The 20,812-nt window shown below is 35.1% G+C and overlaps 3 protein-coding genes across 3 annotated transcripts in view; 2 read left to right on the top strand and 1 right to left on the bottom strand.

Annotated features, from left to right (window-relative positions):
- The first annotated feature begins 1,045 nt into the window (after window positions 1–1,045).
- LOC141292463 (vitelline membrane outer layer protein 1-like) lies at window positions 1,046–5,359 on the top strand. The gene is made up of 4 exons (XM_073824481.1): window positions 1,046–1,307; window positions 3,672–3,808; window positions 4,063–4,176; window positions 4,389–5,359. Exons 1-4 carry the CDS (start codon window positions 1,107–1,109, stop codon window positions 4,570–4,572), a joined length of 636 nt encoding a protein of 211 aa, XP_073680582.1. The 5' UTR covers window positions 1,046–1,106; the 3' UTR covers window positions 4,573–5,359.
- A 1,032-nt stretch (window positions 5,360–6,391) lies between these two features.
- Window positions 6,392–9,379, top strand: LOC141292464 (vitelline membrane outer layer protein 1-like). The gene is made up of 5 exons (XM_073824482.1): window positions 6,392–7,694; window positions 8,108–8,238; window positions 8,569–8,682; window positions 9,002–9,180; window positions 9,263–9,379. The coding sequence occupies exons 1-4, from the start codon at window positions 7,488–7,490 to the stop codon at window positions 9,177–9,179; spliced, it is 630 nt and encodes a 209-aa protein (XP_073680583.1). The 5' UTR covers window positions 6,392–7,487; the 3' UTR covers window position 9,180; window positions 9,263–9,379.
- Window positions 9,380–12,631: 3,252 nt separating this feature from the next.
- Window positions 12,632–20,812, bottom strand: part of LOC141292118 (WD repeat-containing protein 91-like) — a 14,217-nt gene continuing 6,036 nt past the window's right edge. Inside the window, exons 3-8 of the mRNA XM_073824073.1 lie at window positions 18,298–18,392; window positions 18,019–18,178; window positions 17,831–17,939; window positions 16,410–16,522; window positions 15,033–15,230; window positions 12,632–12,883 (exon numbers count right to left, since the gene is read on the bottom strand). Of these exons, the coding sequence (XP_073680174.1) occupies window positions 12,719–12,883; window positions 15,033–15,230; window positions 16,410–16,522; window positions 17,831–17,939; window positions 18,019–18,178; window positions 18,298–18,392 (840 nt within the window). The 3' untranslated portion in view covers window positions 12,632–12,718. The remainder of the gene's footprint in view (window positions 12,884–15,032; window positions 15,231–16,409; window positions 16,523–17,830; window positions 17,940–18,018; window positions 18,179–18,297; window positions 18,393–20,812) is intronic.

The raw sequence follows: 20,812 nt of genomic DNA, 5'->3' as shown, positions 1-20,812 counted from the left end.
GCAGTGGTTCTCAAACTTTTTTAGTCACGCCCCCCTTTAGACCTATAGAAAATCTGGCATCCCACCCAATACTATAATACATAATTTTTATAAACTTAAAGAAAATGTATGCTTTCTTATTTAAATTTTTTTTTTTTTTGTAAATAAAATTTGACTTGATCAATAAAACTGTGTTTGTCCACAGCTGGGGGGAGTGGACAGAAATCAAATGGTGTCCTTGCTGTTTCTTAACTGCTTTTCAACTAAGAGTTGAATCTTGAATGAATGAAACAATGTTCTCAATGCTGGAATTCATGTGTAGAGACCCAGGCCATACTTCCAGCAAAGTTTCATGGTGTGTGTCGAGCCTTCTTAGTGTTGTAAAAATATCAAGCACTCCCATTCATCGGCCATTTGACCAGAAAACGAAATCACGGTTCATGTCAAAAACGGCTCGTTCGTCGTAATTATGCTTTTAGATACAAGTTGATCCCATTTACAATAAAAAAAAAAAAAAAACAGCCCAGGTTGAATTTAGCCAATAGTTATGCTTTAAGTACCAACGCGGGTACTTTTGACAACACTTTTACATCATGCCCTTCCTTACTAACCTGACAAAAGTCGTTACCATTTAAATATAGCTTTGTTACTTGCTCATTTGTTGTTCATTTCTCTAAATATATTTGGAATTGTCTGACCAATCAAAAAATCAATAAACGCTTTGTGTAAAACAGATCCACTTTCAGTAACTTTTATTACTCTAGAACAAGTCTTACGCATAAGAAGAGCCTTTACAAGAAATATTTAAATTATTTCTGTGAACTACTACAATTTCAAAATAAAAAATAAATAAAAAATGTCCAAAGTGCCAAGCGAAGCATTTTAAATATACTGAACATTCTTTTTTGAGTGGCATTTGACATTTCATAATACTGATCAAATCTGACATCTTTGGCCACTGATCAACACTTCTCGACTCTATTTACTTTTGGAGGGAGGTTCTGTTTGCTGTGCTGGTTGGACTTGGATCCAGCTGTTAGAGAAAGGTCAACGTCCTACATTGAGCTCCGTGAGGAACCAGTACACACTGATCTCCAGCAGGAGATATAAAGACGGAATCTCTAACCATGTACAAGTTTCTTCCTCTGACGTTGATTTTACTACTGCCTGTTTTCGATCAGTATGTAATCGCAGGAGGACGCTTCGAGCGAACCATCAGCAGACCTTTCAGATCTGTGCTGATGGTCCATAACGGAATGAGATGGGGATCATGGGGTCAGAAAGAAATGTGTCCGACTGGAATGTACGCCACAGGCTTTAGTCTTAAGGTGAGTAAATATCACCAGTATACAGTAGTTCAGTGGTTGGTAACCAACTTTACTTGAAATCAAAACTAACTACTTTCTTAATTCACGTTCCTGATCTTATTTTGAATGATTGGTCTGGTTATAAGTGATTATTATGACGTTATTTGTTTTTAAGCTGATACAGCTTAAGTCTAGTACATGTGAACAGTTATTAGTAAATTCTACAGTTGCACATTATTATAATATATTATGTATTATGGCACGTGTGTGAAAAATCAAAATTACAACCCCAAAATGTGAGTTTTTAATCATAGCACTGATACACAACATCAAATAATAATTAGGATTGTCACGACAAAAAAATGTTAGGCCAGATATTTGCAGACCAGAAATTTTAGGTCTTTTAATCGAAGATAAATTTAGATATTCTCTTTTTATATTTTGAAAATAGCCATGGTAGCTTTAAAAAAAATAAATAAAAAAAATGTCATAAATCAAAACAAAAAAAATATTTTATGATTCTCAGTATCTCAGTAACTTCAATTGACAATCCAACTGACATCCAATTTTGCCCACATACATAGTCACATGAACAATATGTGACTCTGAAGCACAAAACCAGTCATAAGGGTCTTTTTTTTTAATTGAGACGTATGCATCATCTGAAAGCTGAATAAATAGCTTTCCATTGATGTGGTTTGTTAGGATAGGACGATATTTGGCCAAGATACAACTCTATCTGAGGAATCTGAGGGTGCAAAAAAATCGAAATATTGTGAAAATCACCTTTAAAGTCGTCCAAATTAAGTTCTTAGCAATGCATATTACTAATCAAAAATTAAGGTTTGATATATTTACAGTAGAAAATTTACAAAATATCTTAATGGAACATTTCAGATTTCTTCTAGTTTTTTGGGGTTAAGAGGAACCAATTAATATAATAATAACCACATATGTGACCATGGACCACAAAACCAGTCATAAGGTAAAATTTTACAAAACTGAGATTTATACATCATATGAAAGCTCAATAAATAAGCTTTCTATTGATGCATAGTTTGTTAGGATAGAACAATATTTGACCGAGATACATCTATTTGAAAATCAGGAATCTGAGGGTGCAAAAAAATCAAAATACTGAGAAAATCACCTTTAAAGTTGTCCAAATAGGTTCTTAACAATGCATTTTACAAATCAAAAATTACATTTTGTTATATTTACAGTAGGAATTTTACAAAAAATCTTCATGGAACATGATCTTTACTTAATTTCCTAATGATTTTTGGCATAAAAGAAAAATCAAAAATTTTGACCCATGCAATGTATTTTTGGCTATTGCTACAAATATACTCCAGCGACTTAAGACTGGTTTTGTGGTCCAGGGTCACATATTATCTTTGAACATTAAGGTCTTTTTGAAAAAAACATATGTGGACACTCGATCTGTATCCACAGAAAACAATCAAGACACCTTTGTGTAACAAAGTGCAAATCTCTTTCATTTACAGCCTGAGAAATGTGCCTGAATATTTTTTATTGTTAGTTGCATAATTAATTGTTTCAACAAAATCTTCGCAAACTACATTTTCACAGTTAATTTTTTGTGAACATTTTCACATTTTCAACCAATAAAAATTAGTGTAAAGTGCATCACACATGCAATGTTAATTTATACTGTTGTAAACTATTGGAAATTTGTTTTCTAACAAACTCTTCCCAAACTACGTTTTCACAATTACATTTTTTGCTAACATGTTTGACAAATAAAAATCAATGTAAAGTTATTTATCATGCAAAGTCAGTTTATACTGTTGTCAACTATTGTACATTGATGTTTTCTAACAAATTCTCCCCAAACTACTTTTTTGCAAACATGTTTACATTCTCAATGAATAAAAATCAATGTTAAGTTATTTATCACACAAGCAATGTCAATTTACATTGTTGTAAACTATTATATTATTACTGATGTTTTCAAACAAATTCTTCCCAAACTATGTTTTGTCCACAAACTGTCATGTCCACGTATGTGGACGCCATGGTCACATATATCCAAAAATCAATGAGCTGATCATTTACGTGTATAAAACACCATATGTAAAATATCATATCACGCAGTGTCTCATACAGTGTTTTGTTATTTATTTATATATATTTTTTGTATTATGTTCTAGCAATTTAATTTTAGTTTAGTTCTTTCAAAATTTTGTCATTTTAATAACTTAAAATAAACAGAAATTTAAAATATATACTGCAAGTATAGCATTTTGCTGTTGTTTTTTATTTCAGTTAATGATTAATTAACTGAATTAATATATTAATATTTTTTAAATAATTTAAAATCATTAAATTATTAGTATTGCACATGCTGTTGTTTTTCTGAAGGTGGCAGGTAGATGGGAATCTCTGCTGGTTGGTGATAACACAGCGCTCAATGGGATTCGTCTTCACTGCATCAACCCGTCTAAAGGCTCATCGGGCCCTTATGAAGACTACGCCACAATTCAGTCCGACGTGGGAAGGTGAAGAGCTTGAACTAGACATTTCAAAACCTAGTGAGCTGCCTATATAGACAGCATCTTATGACAGAGTTGCTGTCTATGTAGAGCGCTTTAAATCATTTCAGTTAAGATGCAGCCTATGTACACAGGTAGACTACAAGACAGTATACTAGGTTTCAGAACAGAGCCAGTTTTTTGCTACTAAATCCAAGTTTATTAAACTAATCGATTAATAATAGATACTACTAATGTTCCTTTTTCTATTCTTTCCTCAGCTGGGGTAAATGGTCAGATATCAAATGGTGCTCGAGTGGATTTCTAACATCTTTTCAGCTGAGAGTGGAACCATACCAAGGGACCTGGGACGACACGGCCGCAAACGACATCAGGTGAACTTATTTAACTTCTGACAACCAGTTTTCCTAAAGCAGCAGGATTCTGGAGTAAGAATGTCATTCTCACAACATCCCATAACAAGCTGTATAAACACATCACTGCATGAGGCTCATCTGACATGGATATAAAGTGACCTGGTCAAGTGTCTAGAGTTATTTAACGCTGTTGTCTCTGGTTGTGATCATTGTATGCTCTGAATTTCCAGGTTTAACTGCAGTGGAAACACAGGAATGGTAAAGGGATCCGGGATGTCGTGGGGCGAATGGGGCGACTGGAGCGAGACGTGTGGAGGAAAGGGAATATGTGGCATTGAGACGATGGTGGAGCAGCCGCAGGGAGTCGGAGACGACACGGCTCTCAATGATGTACGCATGTACTGCTGTGACTAAACCGATTGGTGGAATTTCATTATCACCAGTAAACCTACCTTCAAATAATGCCTCACTAGTTTTGGGTAGAATGAATTGGGCAAATTGGGCTGAATTAGGAGATTTTTTTCCAATCATATTTAACGGAAGACAACAAAAACAGCAATTACATCTCGAAATGAGACAAAATGATAAAACGCTAAAGAGTTTACTTTCCCCCAGACAAGTTTCATGACTACTAAGTTACTATATGTGATTTTGTGAATGGATTTCATTAAAAAGGTGAATGAAGTATTTTAAGTGTGTCTTCATGGGTCAGTTCTTACCTGATTTAAGTGTAATTAACTAAAGATAGCGAACTCAAAAAATAAAAGTCAATCATTTTTACTCACCCTGTTGTTGTTGGTGTCAAACAATGATGGTAACTGCTTTGGACAGAATAAATTGGGCAAATCTAAAAAATAGATTTTTTAATAAAATTAGTTTTCTTTCCATTGATATTTAATAGATGACAACAAGAACAAAAACAACAACCAATATTAAACGATCTTGAACATAATGAGTAATTTACTAGTGTTTTTTTTTTTTTTTGTGGGACTTTTCTTGATGTGATTGAATTTTGTTAAAAAGACGAATGAATATGTATTTATCGAGTGTCTCTTGGTCAGTTCTTACTAATTTCTTCAGTATAATTTAACTTGACAAAAACTAAATTCAGACATTTTTTACTCACCCTGATGTTCTTGGTGCTTAACTAGTTTTCGGACAGAATGACTTGGGCAGATCTAAAAGAGAGATTATAAATAATTTTTATTTCCATTCATATTTAATAGATGACAACAAGAACAAAAACAACAACCAATGTTAAAAGATCTTGAACATAATGAATGATGAATTTAATGTTTTTCTCCAAGACAACTTTTGTTACTAGCTGTCAATGTGAAGTACATTTCTGAGACGTTAATTTATGTGATTTGACAAAGTTACTAAAAGATGAATGATTAGGTATTCATCCAGTGCCTCTTTATGGGTCAGCTCTTAGTAATTTCTTCAGTATAATTTAACTTGAAAATAAATACATTCAGACATTTTTTGCTCACCTTGGAGTTATTCTAAAGCTGTATGACCTTCTTTCTTTTTTACCGTCCACTTAAAGATGTCCTACTTGGTGCTGATGTTGTCCTATAATGACAGTGGACTTTTAAACCTTTAAAGGCTGCAAACATTTCATAAAACACTCGTTTGTGACTCGTTCCGTGAGGCATACGATGGGTTTGTTCTCTGAGGTAAAATACGTCCGTTACGGTTGTCGGTTGTGATCGCGACCGCGAGAATTTATTTTTTAAAAATGGGCGCGAACTGTCGCTGTCATGAACGCGCCCGGAAGTGCAGCGGTCGAGGTCAAGATTTTCGCTAAATAATACTTTACACTTCGGTTTGTTTTACCAAATATTATTTCAGAAAATGAAAGATTATACAAGTTAAGAACAGCACCACTACTGATTACAACTAGAATGTCTAATTAAATTGTTGTACCTGAAAATGGGTACAATATAAGGGAATGAGGAAGTACAATGAAAGTATCTATCCTTTCCTATCATAATAAAAGTATCCCTATAATTTTAAACGATCAGAATGTATCTATGACAAAGGGTTCTTAATAGCTTCTTATAAAAAAGTGTTCCCATGGTCCAGTTTGCACCAGTTTAGGGGTAAGTTGACCCGAGTCGAGTCCCATCTAGATGTAAAATGACCATCTAATCGGACTGAATCTTATAATAATTTAAAAACTAATTTAATAATTTCTTTTTGCAAACAGTCATATTTCTTTTCATAAATGTAACTTTAACAACATAAAACCAACCAATTGAATTTTAAATACATACACTACCAGTCAAATGTTTAGACACACTTCCCCATTAAAGAGAATGGGGATGTGTGTCCAAACTTTTGACTGGTAGTAGTATATATTGATCTTACATTTTGAATAATTAATACGTGCATTTTATGCACTATGTATGATAAGTATATTTAAAAGTGCATGGAGGATGGGTTCAATTGCACTATAAGTAGTTACTAAATACAGTTTTTCTAAATACAGAGAAAATAGTTTATATTCATGGAGTCCCAAAAGAGCACAGTTAAGTACACTCAGATGTTCTTAAGATTACTGATGATCTTAAGAAGTACTAAATAATAATTATGTATTAGGTGTATTTAGTACACTTTAAGTACATTATGAAAGTGTACTATATAAGTGCAAGTAAATAAAGTGTATTTTACTGCATTTTTTTCACCTAGGAATGCTGTTTCAATGAGCAGCATTTGATCTGATGAGTCAGTGTTTGTCGTTTACTTGCAGGTCAGTTAGTTTTGCATTGTCTTGATCACTGGCTGGTCCAAAAATGTACTAAAAATATAATAAACACTGATTCTTTAGTTAACTGATCTTTGCTCTGTGAATATTTCTTCATGCAAAGTACCATATGACCACTGTTGATTTTCTTATTTCTTATTCTAATTATACATTTCTTATATAGTTTTTCTTAATTCTTAAGCTTCGCATTTGACTGCCCTTGTGTAACTTCCTGTCATTATGTGCACATCATTATCACAACTAGACAAAACGAGAACTAGATCTCGGACACACCAGTGCACCCATACGATAATGGCAACCAAATGCACGCATGTAAACGTACACACATCTTAATCATTTTTATATTTCTTAATATCCATTTAGGGTCATTTTTGACCTCTGACTACTTTGATTGGATGTCGAGGGCATCCTGTATGCTGTTGCATGAACCTGTGTTGTATAAATATGACCCATCTTCCTTAATAAAGTTGAGAATGTTATGGTAGTGCACTAGCTCTCTGTGTCTGCTTGATCAATTAAGTTCATCAGAATTTTAATTCATCAGGCCAGCGCTGCAGCAATGCATTACTTCATTTCCTTGATGTTTTCACTGCTAGTCATTATTGGGCTGCAGGTGAGTGTTCAGGCTGGAGAAAAACGTCCTGAGCGAAGCACCAACAGACATTACAGATCAGAGCTGACGGTGCCGAATGGAATTGGATGGGGGACGTGGGGTGACAGGGATATGTGTCCACTTGGAATGTATGCCGCAGGGTTCAGTCTAAAGGTAAGCTAACTTATTTACAGTTTAATGGTGAGAAGTGTAAGCTGGTGACTAAGGGTTGAAGGTTCAAACCTTAGAAAAAAATAAACTCTTGAGTTGCTAGTAATTCAATTCCAGATATCTCTAAGAAAATGTCTGCGCCTGCTCAAGTTGTGTGATGGCTTAATACTAAAGAAGCATGAAGTGGAATAACTATGGATTGGGTTAGACCAGGGAAAGCACACCAACAATAAACATTTCTGAACACGCTTGAGTCAACTCATCAGTTCTTTAAAGACTCTTAGACCTGAAATGGACAGGTTAGATAAGGGAGACATCCAAAATGTTTGATGCTGGTGTACCTCCAAAAACACTAGAGTTAAGAAATAATATTTTTCTCTTTCAAATTTAGCGTTGCATTTTGTTTTGTTTTTAAGGTGGACACGGTGGATGGTCTCCCTGGTGATCTCACTGCAGTCAACGGGATTCGCCTTCACTGCATTAATGTGCTTGATAGATCATTGAACTTATATCATAACTACGCCTCAGTTCGGTCAGAGGTTGGAAGGTAATGGGCTCAGTCTAAAGAGGATTAATGTAGCAGGTTTGAGGTTATTAGGAATTGTTACATTAAGAGTCAGTTTCTTCATAAGCTAGACCAGGGGTGTCCAAACTCGGTCCTGGAGGGATACTGACCTGCAGAGTTTAGCTCCAACCCTAATACAACAACACCTGAACCAGCTAATCCAGGTCTTATTTTAGGCATGCTAGAAAGTTCCAAGCAGGTAGAGGCAAGTTGGAGCTAAACTCTCAAGGACACTGGCCCTCCAGGACTGAGTTTGGACACCCCTGAGCTAGACGATGAATTTTCTATAAATAATGATTCTTTTTTCTTCAGCTGGGGTCGGTGGACAGAAATCAAATGGTGTCATTCTGGATTCTTGACAGCGTTTCAGCTGAGAGTTGAAAAATATCAAGGAGCTGGTGACGACACGGCCGCAACCAACATTAAGTAAATATGCGCTTTTGTGCTGTGCTATAAATCCTTTAACCTAATTTGGTGCTCTTGGTCAAAAATGACCAGTCTTTAACCAGTCTTGGAAAATAATCTTTTTGAACTGATTGATTACAGGCCTCATTGATCTTTGCTTAAGCACCTCAGTTCACAGTGGAGTGAAAAAACTCAACTGAGTAGCCATTGAAACATGCAGTTCTACAGGCACAATTTCTGGTCAAATCGCAAGTTCCAGGAGTTTGTTTAGCCTTGTTTTGTTAGTATTGATTGAAACAACATATTTTATCATAATGTTGCACATCCAAATTTCTTCCAGGTTTAAATGTAGTCAAGGGTTTTTAGAGGGTGATGGCAGAGGCTGGGGTGATTGGGGTGACTGGAGTCAAACGTGTGAAGGAAAAGGGATTTGTGGTATCAAGACAAACATAGAAAAGCCGCAAGAAGCATTAGACGACACCGCTCTCGATGATGTGCGCATGTACTGCTGCGATTAAGGTGATGCAATCGCTATCAAACACTGTTTGTAAGATCTCAGTGATGTTAGTGCTGGCTTATCTGAATTTGGCTTTTCTTTTAGGAGTTAGAGGATGACAAGAACAACAAGAACAGCAAGAAGATCAGATGGATCATAATAATTGGTCTGCATACTGTTATGAGCTCAGATGAACAAAATAAAGCCTAATGTGATCAAGCCAACTGTGCATCAATTCACTTATTACATGGCAATCCAAAGTGTCTTATCAGTTCATGCATTTCAAATCCATGAACTCAATTCTCTATGTTAAATGTAAAGCTGTAAGTCTGCTTACCTGTCATATTTCTGAGGGCATAATTATATCCTAACATCTATTACAAATAGTAGTTTAGCTTGAAATGACATTAGTGTTTGTCTGTTGATTAATGTGCTTCTTTTTTGACCTGATTGAAATCATCTCATTCATTGACTATTTCACTTCAGGCACTTTAATTTTAGCATCAAAACATGAGATGTGAACGGGTTCCTGGTTAGGCTCTGGAGAGCATTCTGGAGTAGAGCCTCTTCCTCTAATCTCCCTTTTTAGTCAAAGATACTAGGTAGTTTCCTCACAATTATGTTCCAAAAAATTGTATCTGTGAGGATTTCCAGTCAGGATTATTATTAGAGTTACAAATGACCTGCTCTTATCATCTGATCGTGGTTGTCTCTCTTTATTAGTGCTACTTGGCGCTGCATTCGACACTATCGACCACAACATTCTTCTGAGTAGACTAAAAAACTTTGTTGGCATTAGTGGATAAGTGCACTGGGATGGTTCAAATCGTATTTATCTGGCCGCCATCAATTTGTAGCAGTGAATGAAGAGGTATCATATCTTTCACAAGTGCAGTATGGAGTACCTCAAGGCTCAGTACTAGGGCCGTTTCTTTTTACGCTTTACATGTTACCCTTGGGGGATATCATCCGGAAACATGGTGTTAGCTTTCACTGTTATGTTGAAGATACTCAGCTCTACATGTCTTTGCGACCCAGTGAAACATACCAATCTAAAAAAAACGAACCCTAACCCTAACAGAATCCTAACAGAGTCGATATAAAAATACTGGATGAAAACGTAGGTGTTAAATAAAACCTCTGCATGTAATAACCTAGAACACTGTGTATCACTGGATGGCTGCTCAGTCAATTCTTTGTCATCAGTTAGGAACCTATGTGTGCTATTTGATAGCAATCTTTCCTTCAAAAGCCACATTTCTAGCATTTGTTAAACAGCACTTTACTATCTTTTAAAAAATATATCTAAATTACGACCGATGCTCTCAATGGCAAATGCAGAAATGCTAATTCATGCATTGATGATCTCAAGGTTAGATTATTATAATGCTTTATTTGGTGGTTGCTCTGTGCACTTAATAAACAAACTCAAGCTGGTCCAAAATGCAGCAGCTAGAGTTCTTACTAGAACCAGGAAGTATGACCATATTAGATCCTGAATACTGCACTGGCTCCCAGTTAAACATTGTATAGATTTTAATATCTTGCTAATGACATATAAAGCCCTCAATGGTTTGGAACCTTAGTACTTGAGCGAGCTCTTATCACATACCATAGTGAAGACCTCGTTACCTAGACGGCCATCGGCACAAGACCACAGGAACCTGATGAGTCCTCTGCACAATCTGACTTTGCTGCAACATGGAACAAATGGCTGGTTCGTCTGGCCAGAGGAGAACTGGCCTCCTGACTGAGCCTGGTTTCTCCCAAGGTTTTTGGTTCCTCGCCACTGTCGCCACTGCCTTGCTTAGTTGGGGACACCTAAATTCCAGTGATATGGTATACTATTTGAACTGAACTGAGCTGGATGATGACCTCACTGAGTTCAGTGATGAACTGCCTTTAACTGAAAACTGAAATTTGAAAAGTGTTTACTGCTGTCCTTTTGCATTATTGACACTATTTTCCTATTTAATACTGTAAAACGTGAGAACTGATTTCTAAAAATGGACGCAAATTACCCTGGGCGCACCGGCGCAAACTGCTGCTTTCATGAACTTGCACAGAAGTGCAACGGTCGAGGTCAAGATTTTCGCTGAATAATAAATTACATTTTGGTTTTTTTTTTTACCTACTACAGTCAAGCCCAAAATTATTCATACCCCTGGCAAATTCTATTTTAAAATTTTTATTTAACCAGCAAGTTTTTTATTTATTTATTAGAAATGACACAGACGTCTCACAGAAGATAATCAGATGATGTACATTATTGTGGAAAAAATTATTACTCATTTTTTTATTTACATTTGAACAAAAAGTTTCATGTCCAAAATTATTCATACCTTTCTCAATAACCAATAGAAAAGCCTTTATTGTCTATTACACTAATCAAACGCTTCCTATAATTGCTGACCAGCTTTTTGCATGTCTCCACTGGTATTTTTTCCCATGTTTCTTTAGCGATGAGCTCCAACTCTTTCAGGTTGGAGGGTCTTCTTGAAGTCAGAATTTGCCAGGGGTATGAATAATTTCTTGCTTGACTGTATGTATACTATTTAAAAGCGTTCAGAAGACGAAAGGTCATACAACTTAAGAACAACAGCAAGGGAAAATTACTGAGTGTGTGTGTGTGTGTGTGTGTGTGTGTATGAACTATTCCTTTCAATTACCACAGATAATCAAACCTATCGCTCAGATGGTAACCTGAATCATGAATGCACTTACAATGGAAAATGTTAACCAATTAACAAAAGAATGATGATATAATTACTTACCAATCCAAACCAATCTCCAATAATGACTAGATAAAAAAATAAATAAACCTGGTTTAACATCTACTCAAGGATACCAGGAAAAATTGTGACGTAACTATCCACACTCACAAGAAAGTTGCCCGTAATAACTCCAAATAACACACATTTAACTGAATAATTCATTTAAGTGGCTATTTTTGTTTTTACAGACATTACAGTTGTAATCGTATTACTGAGAACATATTTCAAATTCATTTATACAATGTATAATGTTTTTGTAATTGAACTGAAACCACACTTTAAATGACATACAGGACTTGGTTGATCATATTTTTTTTTTAATGTACATCAGGATGCAAAAACATTTTTATGAACATGATTCAAATACTTTTTAACTTGGCTAAGTTGCATTTTATGGTTCCAGAAGTAAGAAATAAACACCATCTTAATAGGACAAAAAACAGTTCTGTGAAGCTAATGCCCTTCCTCACTGACCTAACTGAACATTTGTTCATTGTTTGTTTGTTCTTTCTCAAGTAACAGTTCTCCATGCTCAGACATCACTAACTCATACAGAAACATAACTGATTTGTGAAAAAAAATAAAACATTATCACTGGATCTATGTGGCCTGGTTTATCATTCAGTTGTTGTCTTTGAATCAGTAACATAGTTTTGATATTCCAGTGTTCCCCTGTCAGGGATGATTGGTTCATAAGACATCATGTGATTTAAACATAAGCAGAGATTCTGCTTCAGTTATCTTCCTCACTGGCTCATTTTAGATTCGCTGTACTTGATTTGTGAGCTCAGGGTTTCTGAGCGAGTAGTGTGCTGAGTTTGATCTTGCCGTCCATAGACGCGGTGAGGCAGGTGCCGCAGTCCATCGCTGAGCACCAATCAACCGTCACGACGGGCGCTTTATGACCGCCGAGAGACAAGACGCTTTCCAGACCGGCGTCCGCCTTGTTCAACTAGACGAGAGGAGAGCAGATATGAGGTTATATAACATTAATAATAAAACCATGAACAAACGTTTTGTCTTCAGCTAAAATAAACATTAACTCAAACTAGATAAAAAAAAAGTTTGTCGGCTTGAAAAAACTGGATCAGAAAGTTTTAAAAAAGTTTTTAAAATTGTTACAAGTTTTAAAGAGTTTAAGAAGTTTAGAAAGATAAAAAAAATTCCAAGTTTTATGTTTGAGGGTTTTCAGTCTGAAGTAGTTTGAAGTTTAAAGTTGTTTTAAAAGCTCAATGTTTGATAAATATAGACAGATAGCATGTTTCTAGCATGAATAGCATGTTACTAACATGTTAACATGATTAGCATGTTGCTAGCATGTTTCTAGCATGATTAGCAAGTTGATAACATGATTAACAAGTTGCTAGCATGTTACCAGCATGTTGTTAGCATGTTTCTAGCATGATTAGCATGTTACCAGCATGTTGTTAACATGTTACCAACATGTTGTTAACATGATTCTAGCATGCTTATTAAGTTGCTAGCATGATTCTTACATGATTAACAAGTTGCTAGCATGTTTCTAGCATTATTAGCATGTTTCTAGCATGTTGCTAGCATGATTACCAAGTTGCTAGCATGCCGTTAACATGATTAGCATGCTAGCATGTTTCTAGCATGATTAGCATGTTGCTAACATGATTCTGGCATGATTACCAAAGTTGCTAGCATCCCGTTAAAACATGATTAGCATGTTGCTAGCATGTTTCTAACATGATTACCAATTTGCTAACATGCCGTTAACATGATTAGCATGTTGCTAGCATGATTAGCATGTTGCTAGCATGATTACCAAGTTACTAGCATGCCGTTAACATGATTAGCATGTTGCTAGCATGTTTCTAGCAAGATTAGCATGTTGCTAACATGATTCTGGCATGATTACCAATTTGCTAGCATCCCGTTAACATGATTAGCATGTTGCTAGCATTGTTTCTAGAATGATTAGCATGTTTCTAGCATGATTACAACATGATTACCAAGTTACTAGCATGCCGTTAACATGATTAGCATGTTGCTAGCATGTTTCTAGCATGATTAGCATGTTGTTAACATGATTCTGGCATGATTACCAAGTTGCTAGCATCCCGTTAACATGATTAGCATGTTGCTAGCATGTTTCTAGCACGATTACCTAGTAGCTAACATGCCGTTAACATGATTAGCATGTTGCTAGCATGTTTCTAACATGATTAGCATGTTGCTAGCATGATTATAACATGATTACCAAATTGCTAGCATCCCGTTAACATGATTAGCATGTTGCTAGCATGTTTCTAGCATGATTACCAAGTTGCTAACATGCCGTTAACATGATTAGCATGTTGCTAGCATGTTTCTAGCATGATTAGAATGTTTGCTAGCATGATTATAGCATGATTACCAAGTTACTAGCATGCCGTTAACATGATTAGCAAGTTTCTAGCATGATTAGAATGTTGTTAGCATAATTCTAGCATGATTAGCATGTTGTTAACCTGTTTCTAGCATGATTAGCATGTTTGCTAACATGATTATAGCATGATTACCAAGTTACTAGCATCCCGTTAACATGATTAACATGTTGCTAGCATGTTTCTAGAATGATTACCAAGTTGCTAGCATGCCGTTAACATGATTAGCATGCTAGCATGTTTCTAGCATTATTAACATGTTGTTAACATGATTCTGGCATGATTACCAAGTTGCTAGCATCCTGTTAACATGATTAACATGTTGCCAGCATGTTTCTAGCATGATTAGCATGTTGCTAGCATGATTATAGCATGATTACCAAGTTACTAGCATGCCGTTAACATGATTAGAATGTTGTTAGCATGCAATACATTTTTATTTTAGCTGGTTAAAAAAATACTTTACTAAGTACTAAAATAACTACAACTGAACTGGTGGAAAAAAATAATTGTAAGGAAGCTAAATAGACATAAAAGAAAAAAAGCCAACAAATTTACTAAAACTTTAATATTAAAATAAAATCAGCACGAAAAAACACTAATTCACTATTCTATAAAAGTATATCAATGATACTAAAAAGACAGAAACAAAACACTGGTGACAAAACTCATCTATCAGGTGTAAGTGGTTGATAATAGTGTTTTTACTCGGTAGATGACTCCTCCGCTGCTGGAGCAGGTGAGAACATGTTGGCCCTCAGAGTCAAAAGCGAAGAGTCGACCGCGTGGAACCTGAACCTGTTTATAGCCGCTGTAACCCGACAGCACAAACGGCCCCACGGCATCCTGGGACAGCGAGTACTCCGACTGTTTCACGCCACAGCGGTGGATATTCCACTGAACAAACTGACAACAAACAACAAGATGTTTAGCCATTAATCCACTCTTAAGTTCACTTCCAGAACAAAAATTTACATTCATGTTTTTCTTTCTTCAGTCATAAAGAAACTGTTTTTTTGAGGACAACATTTCAGGATTTCTCTCCATATAGCAGAGAGATATGTATAATATATATATATATTAATATATATTCTATGGTCCCAAGAGTTTGAACCTCTAAAATGCATTATTATTAAATAAACTAAAACTTCTTTCAAACTACCAAAACGTTTGGGGTTGATGAGATTTTTAATGTTTTTGTAAGCCGTCTCTTCTGCTCACCAAGGCTGCATTTACAGTAAAAACAGTAATATTTTGAAATATTATTACAATTTAAAGTAATTGACTTCAATTTGAATCAATGTTACTTTTCATATAATTGAAATACTATTATAACTTTTGGTAATATTTAGAATTAGATTCAATTGTATTTTCTCTTTTACTATAAGAGTTTTTTTTTTTTCAGATTTTTGCATGAATGTTAAAGAAGTAGTTCACTTTCAGAACAAAAATGTACAGATAATTTACTCACCCTCTTGTCATCCAAGATGTTCATGTCTTTCGTTCTTCACTCGTAAAGAAATTATGTTTTGAGGACAGCATTTCAGGATTTCTCTCCATATAGTGGACTTCTATGGTGCCTGTGAGTTTGAACTTCCAAAATGCAGTTTAAATGCAGCTTCAATGGAAGAAGAGCCGTATCTAGTAAAACAATCGGTTATTTTCCAAATTTTTTTTTACAATTTATATATTTATTAACCTTAAATGCTTGTCTTATCATGAACAGGAATACACAGAGCTCACGCAGAGATAGACAAGATGAGCATTTGAGGTTAAAAAGTATATAAATTGTAATATCTTTTTATAAAAATAACCAATCCTTTCGCTAGATAGAGCTCTTTGAAGTTGCATTTAAACTGCATTTTAGAAGTTCAAACTCAGAGGCACCATAGAAGTCCATTATATGGAGAGAAATCCTGAAATGTTGTTCTCAAAACACATAATTTCTTTACGACTGAAGAAAGAAAGACATGAACATCTTGCATGACAAGGGGGTGAGTACATTATCTGTACATTTTTGTTCTGAAAGTGAACTTCTCCTTTAACTCTAGAAATTCCTACAAAAATCCCCAAAACTCCAGTCACCTTCCCGTCTTCTCCGATGCTGAAGACGGTGTTCTCATCGTAGCTGAACTCCACGCTGTACACCTCACCATCATGAGCCTTCCAGCTCAACGCGCTCTCATAGCGCTGCATGTCTGCAGAGAAACGCAGAAGAAACAAACATTTTCAACATGCAAACTAGAAAAAAAAGTTTGTCAAGACAAACTTCAGGTTGACTTGAGAAAGCCTAGCATGAAAGTTTAAAGCAGCTGTAAAAGCTTAAATTTTTGAACTGTATTTAGATAGATTAGATGATTTGCATGTTGCTAGCATGTCATTAGCAAGTTTCTAACATGATTAGCAAGTTGCTAGCATGTTTAGCAAGTTATTAGCATGTTATTAGGATGTTTCTAACATGACTATCAAGATGCTAGCATGTCATTAGCATGTTTTTAACGTGATTAGCAAGTTGCTAGCATTATAAGCAAGTTGCTAACACATTTCTAACATGTTTCTATCATGATTAGTAAGTTGCTAGCATGTTCCCAACAAGATTAGCAAGTTGCTAGCATTTTTCTAACATGTTTTTAGCATGATTAGCAAGTTTCTAACATGTTTTTAACATGATTAGCAAGTTGCTAAGATGTTTTCAGTTGTTTTAGCACGATTAGCAAGTTACTAGCATGTCACTAGCATGTTGTTAACATGATTAACAAGTTACTAGCATGCTTTTTTAACATGAATAGCATGTCACTAGCATGATTAACATGTTACTAACATGTTTCTAGCATGACACTAGCATGTTGTTAACTAGCATGACTAGCAAGTTACTAACATGCATCTGGCATGTCACTAGCATGTTGTTAGCATGACTAGAATGTCAGTAACATGTTAACATGATTAGCGAGTTATTAGCATTTTGCTAACATGATTAACCAGTTGCTAGCATGTTGTTAGCAAGTTGATAACATGATTAACTAGTTACTAGCATGTTTCTAGCATGACTAGCATGTTGCTAGCATAATTAACATGTTTCTAGCATGACACTAGCATGATGTTAAAATGATTAGCATGTTGCAAACATGATACTAGCATGATTAGCAAGTTACTCACATGCTTCTATCATGTCACTAGCATGTTGCTAGCATGACTAGAATGTCGCTAACATGTTAACATGATTAGCAAGCTATTAGCATTTTGTTAACATGATTAGCAAGTTGTTAGCATGTTTGTAGCATGATTAGCAAGTTACTAGCATGTTTCTAGCATGATTAGCACATTACAAGCACAATTTAAACGTCATTCTTAGGAAAACCGTAAGTCCGATCAGTTAGAAAACAACTCCAGGAGGAGCAGTCAGAAATTTTAGTCGCAAAATAATAATAATAATAATAAGTTTAAATAGCATTTCAGTAAGCTGGCTTTCTCAAGCCAACTTAATAAATGCGAGTAAATCTTCTGACCAAACAGTCGTATCATCCCGTCTGCGGCTCCAGTCACCAGTAGGTTTCCGTTGTGGTTAAACGCCGTGCAGTTAATGGCGACGGGGCCCGGCTCCAGCGCAAACTGCAGCTGAACGCAAGAAAAACATCATTAAAGTGAGTTTTCAGTCGTTGATTTTCTGTATAGCTGACGTTTGTGTCTCAAGTACCTGCTGTTTGACGGTTTTGGTGTCCCACAGAAGCAGCTGTCCAGATACAGGAGTCGAAACGCGTGCGTCGCCCTCCGTCACGGCACCGGAGTGAGCAGCTTGAGCCGCGGCGGAGCAAACGAATGATGTTCCGCTCGGACTGCAGGCCAGCGACAGGATCCTGAACACACACAGAAAGCTCAGAATGGAATAGGAATCTACTGCCATGTACTTTTAAAAAAATAGAAACTGTATGCAAGAAAAATCCTGATGCATTATGGGCAATCTGTGAGGACTCACCGTGGATGGATGTCATCTATTGACATCTCGTATAGGTTCTTCTTGGCATCTGTGTCATAAAGTTTTACTGTGCCAACGCCACTGCCAAGCAACAGCTATAGGAGTAAAATTATATAAATCAATAAAACCATGCAAATACTAGTATTTATTATTGAGTTTTTGAATATGAAATCACATTACTGTTCAGAAAAGAAAAAAAGAAAAAAAACAAGGATGCATTAAATTGTTCAAAAGTCACAGTAAAGACATTTGTAATGTTACAAATGATTTCTATTTTAAATAAATGCTTGTTTTAAATTTCTATTCATCTGTGAAAATAAAATGTAACTCGGTTTCCACAGACATTTTGGCTATTTTCAACATTGATAATATTTTTTTTTCTTGAGCAGAAAATCAGCATATTAGAATGCTTTTTAAAGGATCATGTGACACTAGAGACTAGAGTAATGCTGCTGAAAATTCAGCTTTGTCACAGGAATAAATTAAATTTTACAATATTCAAATCAACGTTTTTAGGAATAAAATGATATATAAATCAATGTGAATGATATATAATCAAATCCTACAGTGAAAACCTTCCCAATATAGAGAGGAATAAAACTGTTAAGTTTGGTGTATGCAAGTGCTGCTGAAGTTAAAAAACAAGCTCTAGTCTTTTAAATCTATGCATTTTCACCATGTTTTTAGATATAAAATGTTGTATAAATTAGTGTGAATGATATATGAAAAAACCCTTCAGTAAAAATCTTCATATTATAGAGAGAAATAAAACTGTTAAGTTTGGTGTATGCAAGTGCTGCTGAAGTGGAGAAACAAACTCTTGTCCTTTAAATCTATGTATTTTTACCATGTTTTTAGATATAAAATGTTGTATAAATTAGTGTAAATGATATATGAACAAACCCTTCAGTGAAAACCTTTATAATACAGATAGGAATAAAACTGCCAAGTTTGGTGTATGTAAGTGCTGCTGAAGTTAAGAAAAAAACTCAAAAACCTTAAATCTATGCATTTTTACCATGTTTTTTAGATATAAAATTTTATATAAATTAGTGTGAATGATATATGAACAAACCCTTCAGTAGAAACCTTCAGAATACAGAGAGGAATAAAACTGTTAAGTTTGGTGTATGCAAGTGCTGCTGAAGTGGAGAAACAAACTCTTGTCCTTTAAATCTATGTATTTTTACCATGTCTTTAGATATAAAATGTTGTATAAATTAGTGTAAATGATATATGAACAAACCCTTCAGTGAAAACCTTTATAATACAGATAGGAATAAAACTGCCAAGTTTGGTGTATGTAAGTGCTGCTGAAGTTAAGAAAAAAACTCAAAAACCTTAAATCTATGCATTTTTACCATGTTTTTTAGATATAAAATTTTATATAAATTAGTGTGAATGATATATGAACAAACCCTTCAGTAGAAACCTTCAGAATACAGAGAGGAATAAAACTGTTAAGTTTGGTGTATGCAAGTGCTGCTGAAGTGGAGAAACAAACTCTTGTTCTTTAAATCTATGTATTTTTACCATGTTTTTTTAGATATAAAATGTTGTATAAATCAGTGTGAATGATATATGAACAAACCCTTCAGTGAAAACCTTTAGAATACAGATAGGAACAAAACTGCCAAATTTGGTGTATGTAAGTGCTGCTGAAGTTAAGAAAAAACTCACAACCCTTAAATCTATGCATTTGTACCATGTTTTTTTTAGATATAAAATGTTGTATAAATCAGTGTGAATGATATATGAACAAACCCTTCAGTGAAAACCTTTAGAATACAGATAGGAATAAAACTGCCAAATTTGGTGTAAGTGCTGATGAAGTTAAGAAAAAAATCACAAACCTTAAATCTATGCATTTTTACCTTGTTTTTTTTTAAATAAAATGTTATAAATTAGTGTGAATGATATATGAACAAACCCTTCAGTAAAAATCTTCACATTATAGAGAGGAATAAAACTGTTAAGTTTGGTGTGTATAAGTGCTGCTAAAGTGGAGATAAACCCCTTTAAAGATATGGACTAGAATTGAAATTTACATACTGAAATAGATAAAGTGCAATAAAGTAAGTTATATACAGGGGTTGGACAAAAAAACTGAAACACCTGGTTTTAGACCACAGTTAGTATGGTGTTGGGCCTCCTTTTTTTGGCCAATAGAGCATTTCGTCTTTGGAATTGTCATATACAAGTCCTGCACAGTTGCCAAAGGCATTTTGAGCCATTCTCCTCTTGCAGATCAGGGGTCAGGTCACTATATGATTCTGGTGTAGGAAAATGTTATCTGACTCGCTCCTCCAAAACACCCCAAAGTGGCACAATAATATTCAGATCTGGTGACTATGCATGCCATGGGAGATGTCCAACTTCACTTTTCTTGTTCATAAGACCACTCTGTGGGGTTGGACAATGAAACTGAAACACTGGCCAATATAATGTTGGAGGTTTCATGGCTATATTTTTGCAGCCTGGTGGCCAATCTTCACTGACTGCACATTCCACCAGT

This window comes from Garra rufa, chromosome 19 (genome assembly GCF_049309525.1).
Source record: "Garra rufa chromosome 19, GarRuf1.0, whole genome shotgun sequence".
In the NCBI taxonomy this organism is placed as follows: Eukaryota; Metazoa; Chordata; class Actinopteri; order Cypriniformes; family Cyprinidae; genus Garra; species Garra rufa.
This window is presented reverse-complemented; position numbering and strand designations above follow the sequence as displayed.

Bases quoted from the DNA above. Each gene is read 5' to 3' on its own strand.
- LOC141292463 (XM_073824481.1), top strand. From the start codon at position 1,107: ATGTACAAGTTTCTTCCTCTGACGTTGATTTTACTACTGCCTGTTTTC. The intron at 1,308-3,671 runs GTGAGTAAATAT...GTTTTTCTGAAG, and splicing joins CCACAGGCTTTAGTCTTAAG to GTGGCAGGTAGATGGGAATC. The intron at 3,809-4,062 runs GTGAAGAGCTTG...TTCTTTCCTCAG, and splicing joins ATTCAGTCCGACGTGGGAAG to CTGGGGTAAATGGTCAGATA.
- LOC141292464 (XM_073824482.1), top strand. From the start codon at position 7,488: ATGCATTACTTCATTTCCTTGATGTTTTCACTGCTAGTCATTATTGGG. The intron at 8,239-8,568 runs GTAATGGGCTCA...TTTTTTCTTCAG, and splicing joins GTTCGGTCAGAGGTTGGAAG to CTGGGGTCGGTGGACAGAAA. The intron at 8,683-9,001 runs GTAAATATGCGC...AATTTCTTCCAG, and splicing joins ACGGCCGCAACCAACATTAA to GTTTAAATGTAGTCAAGGGT.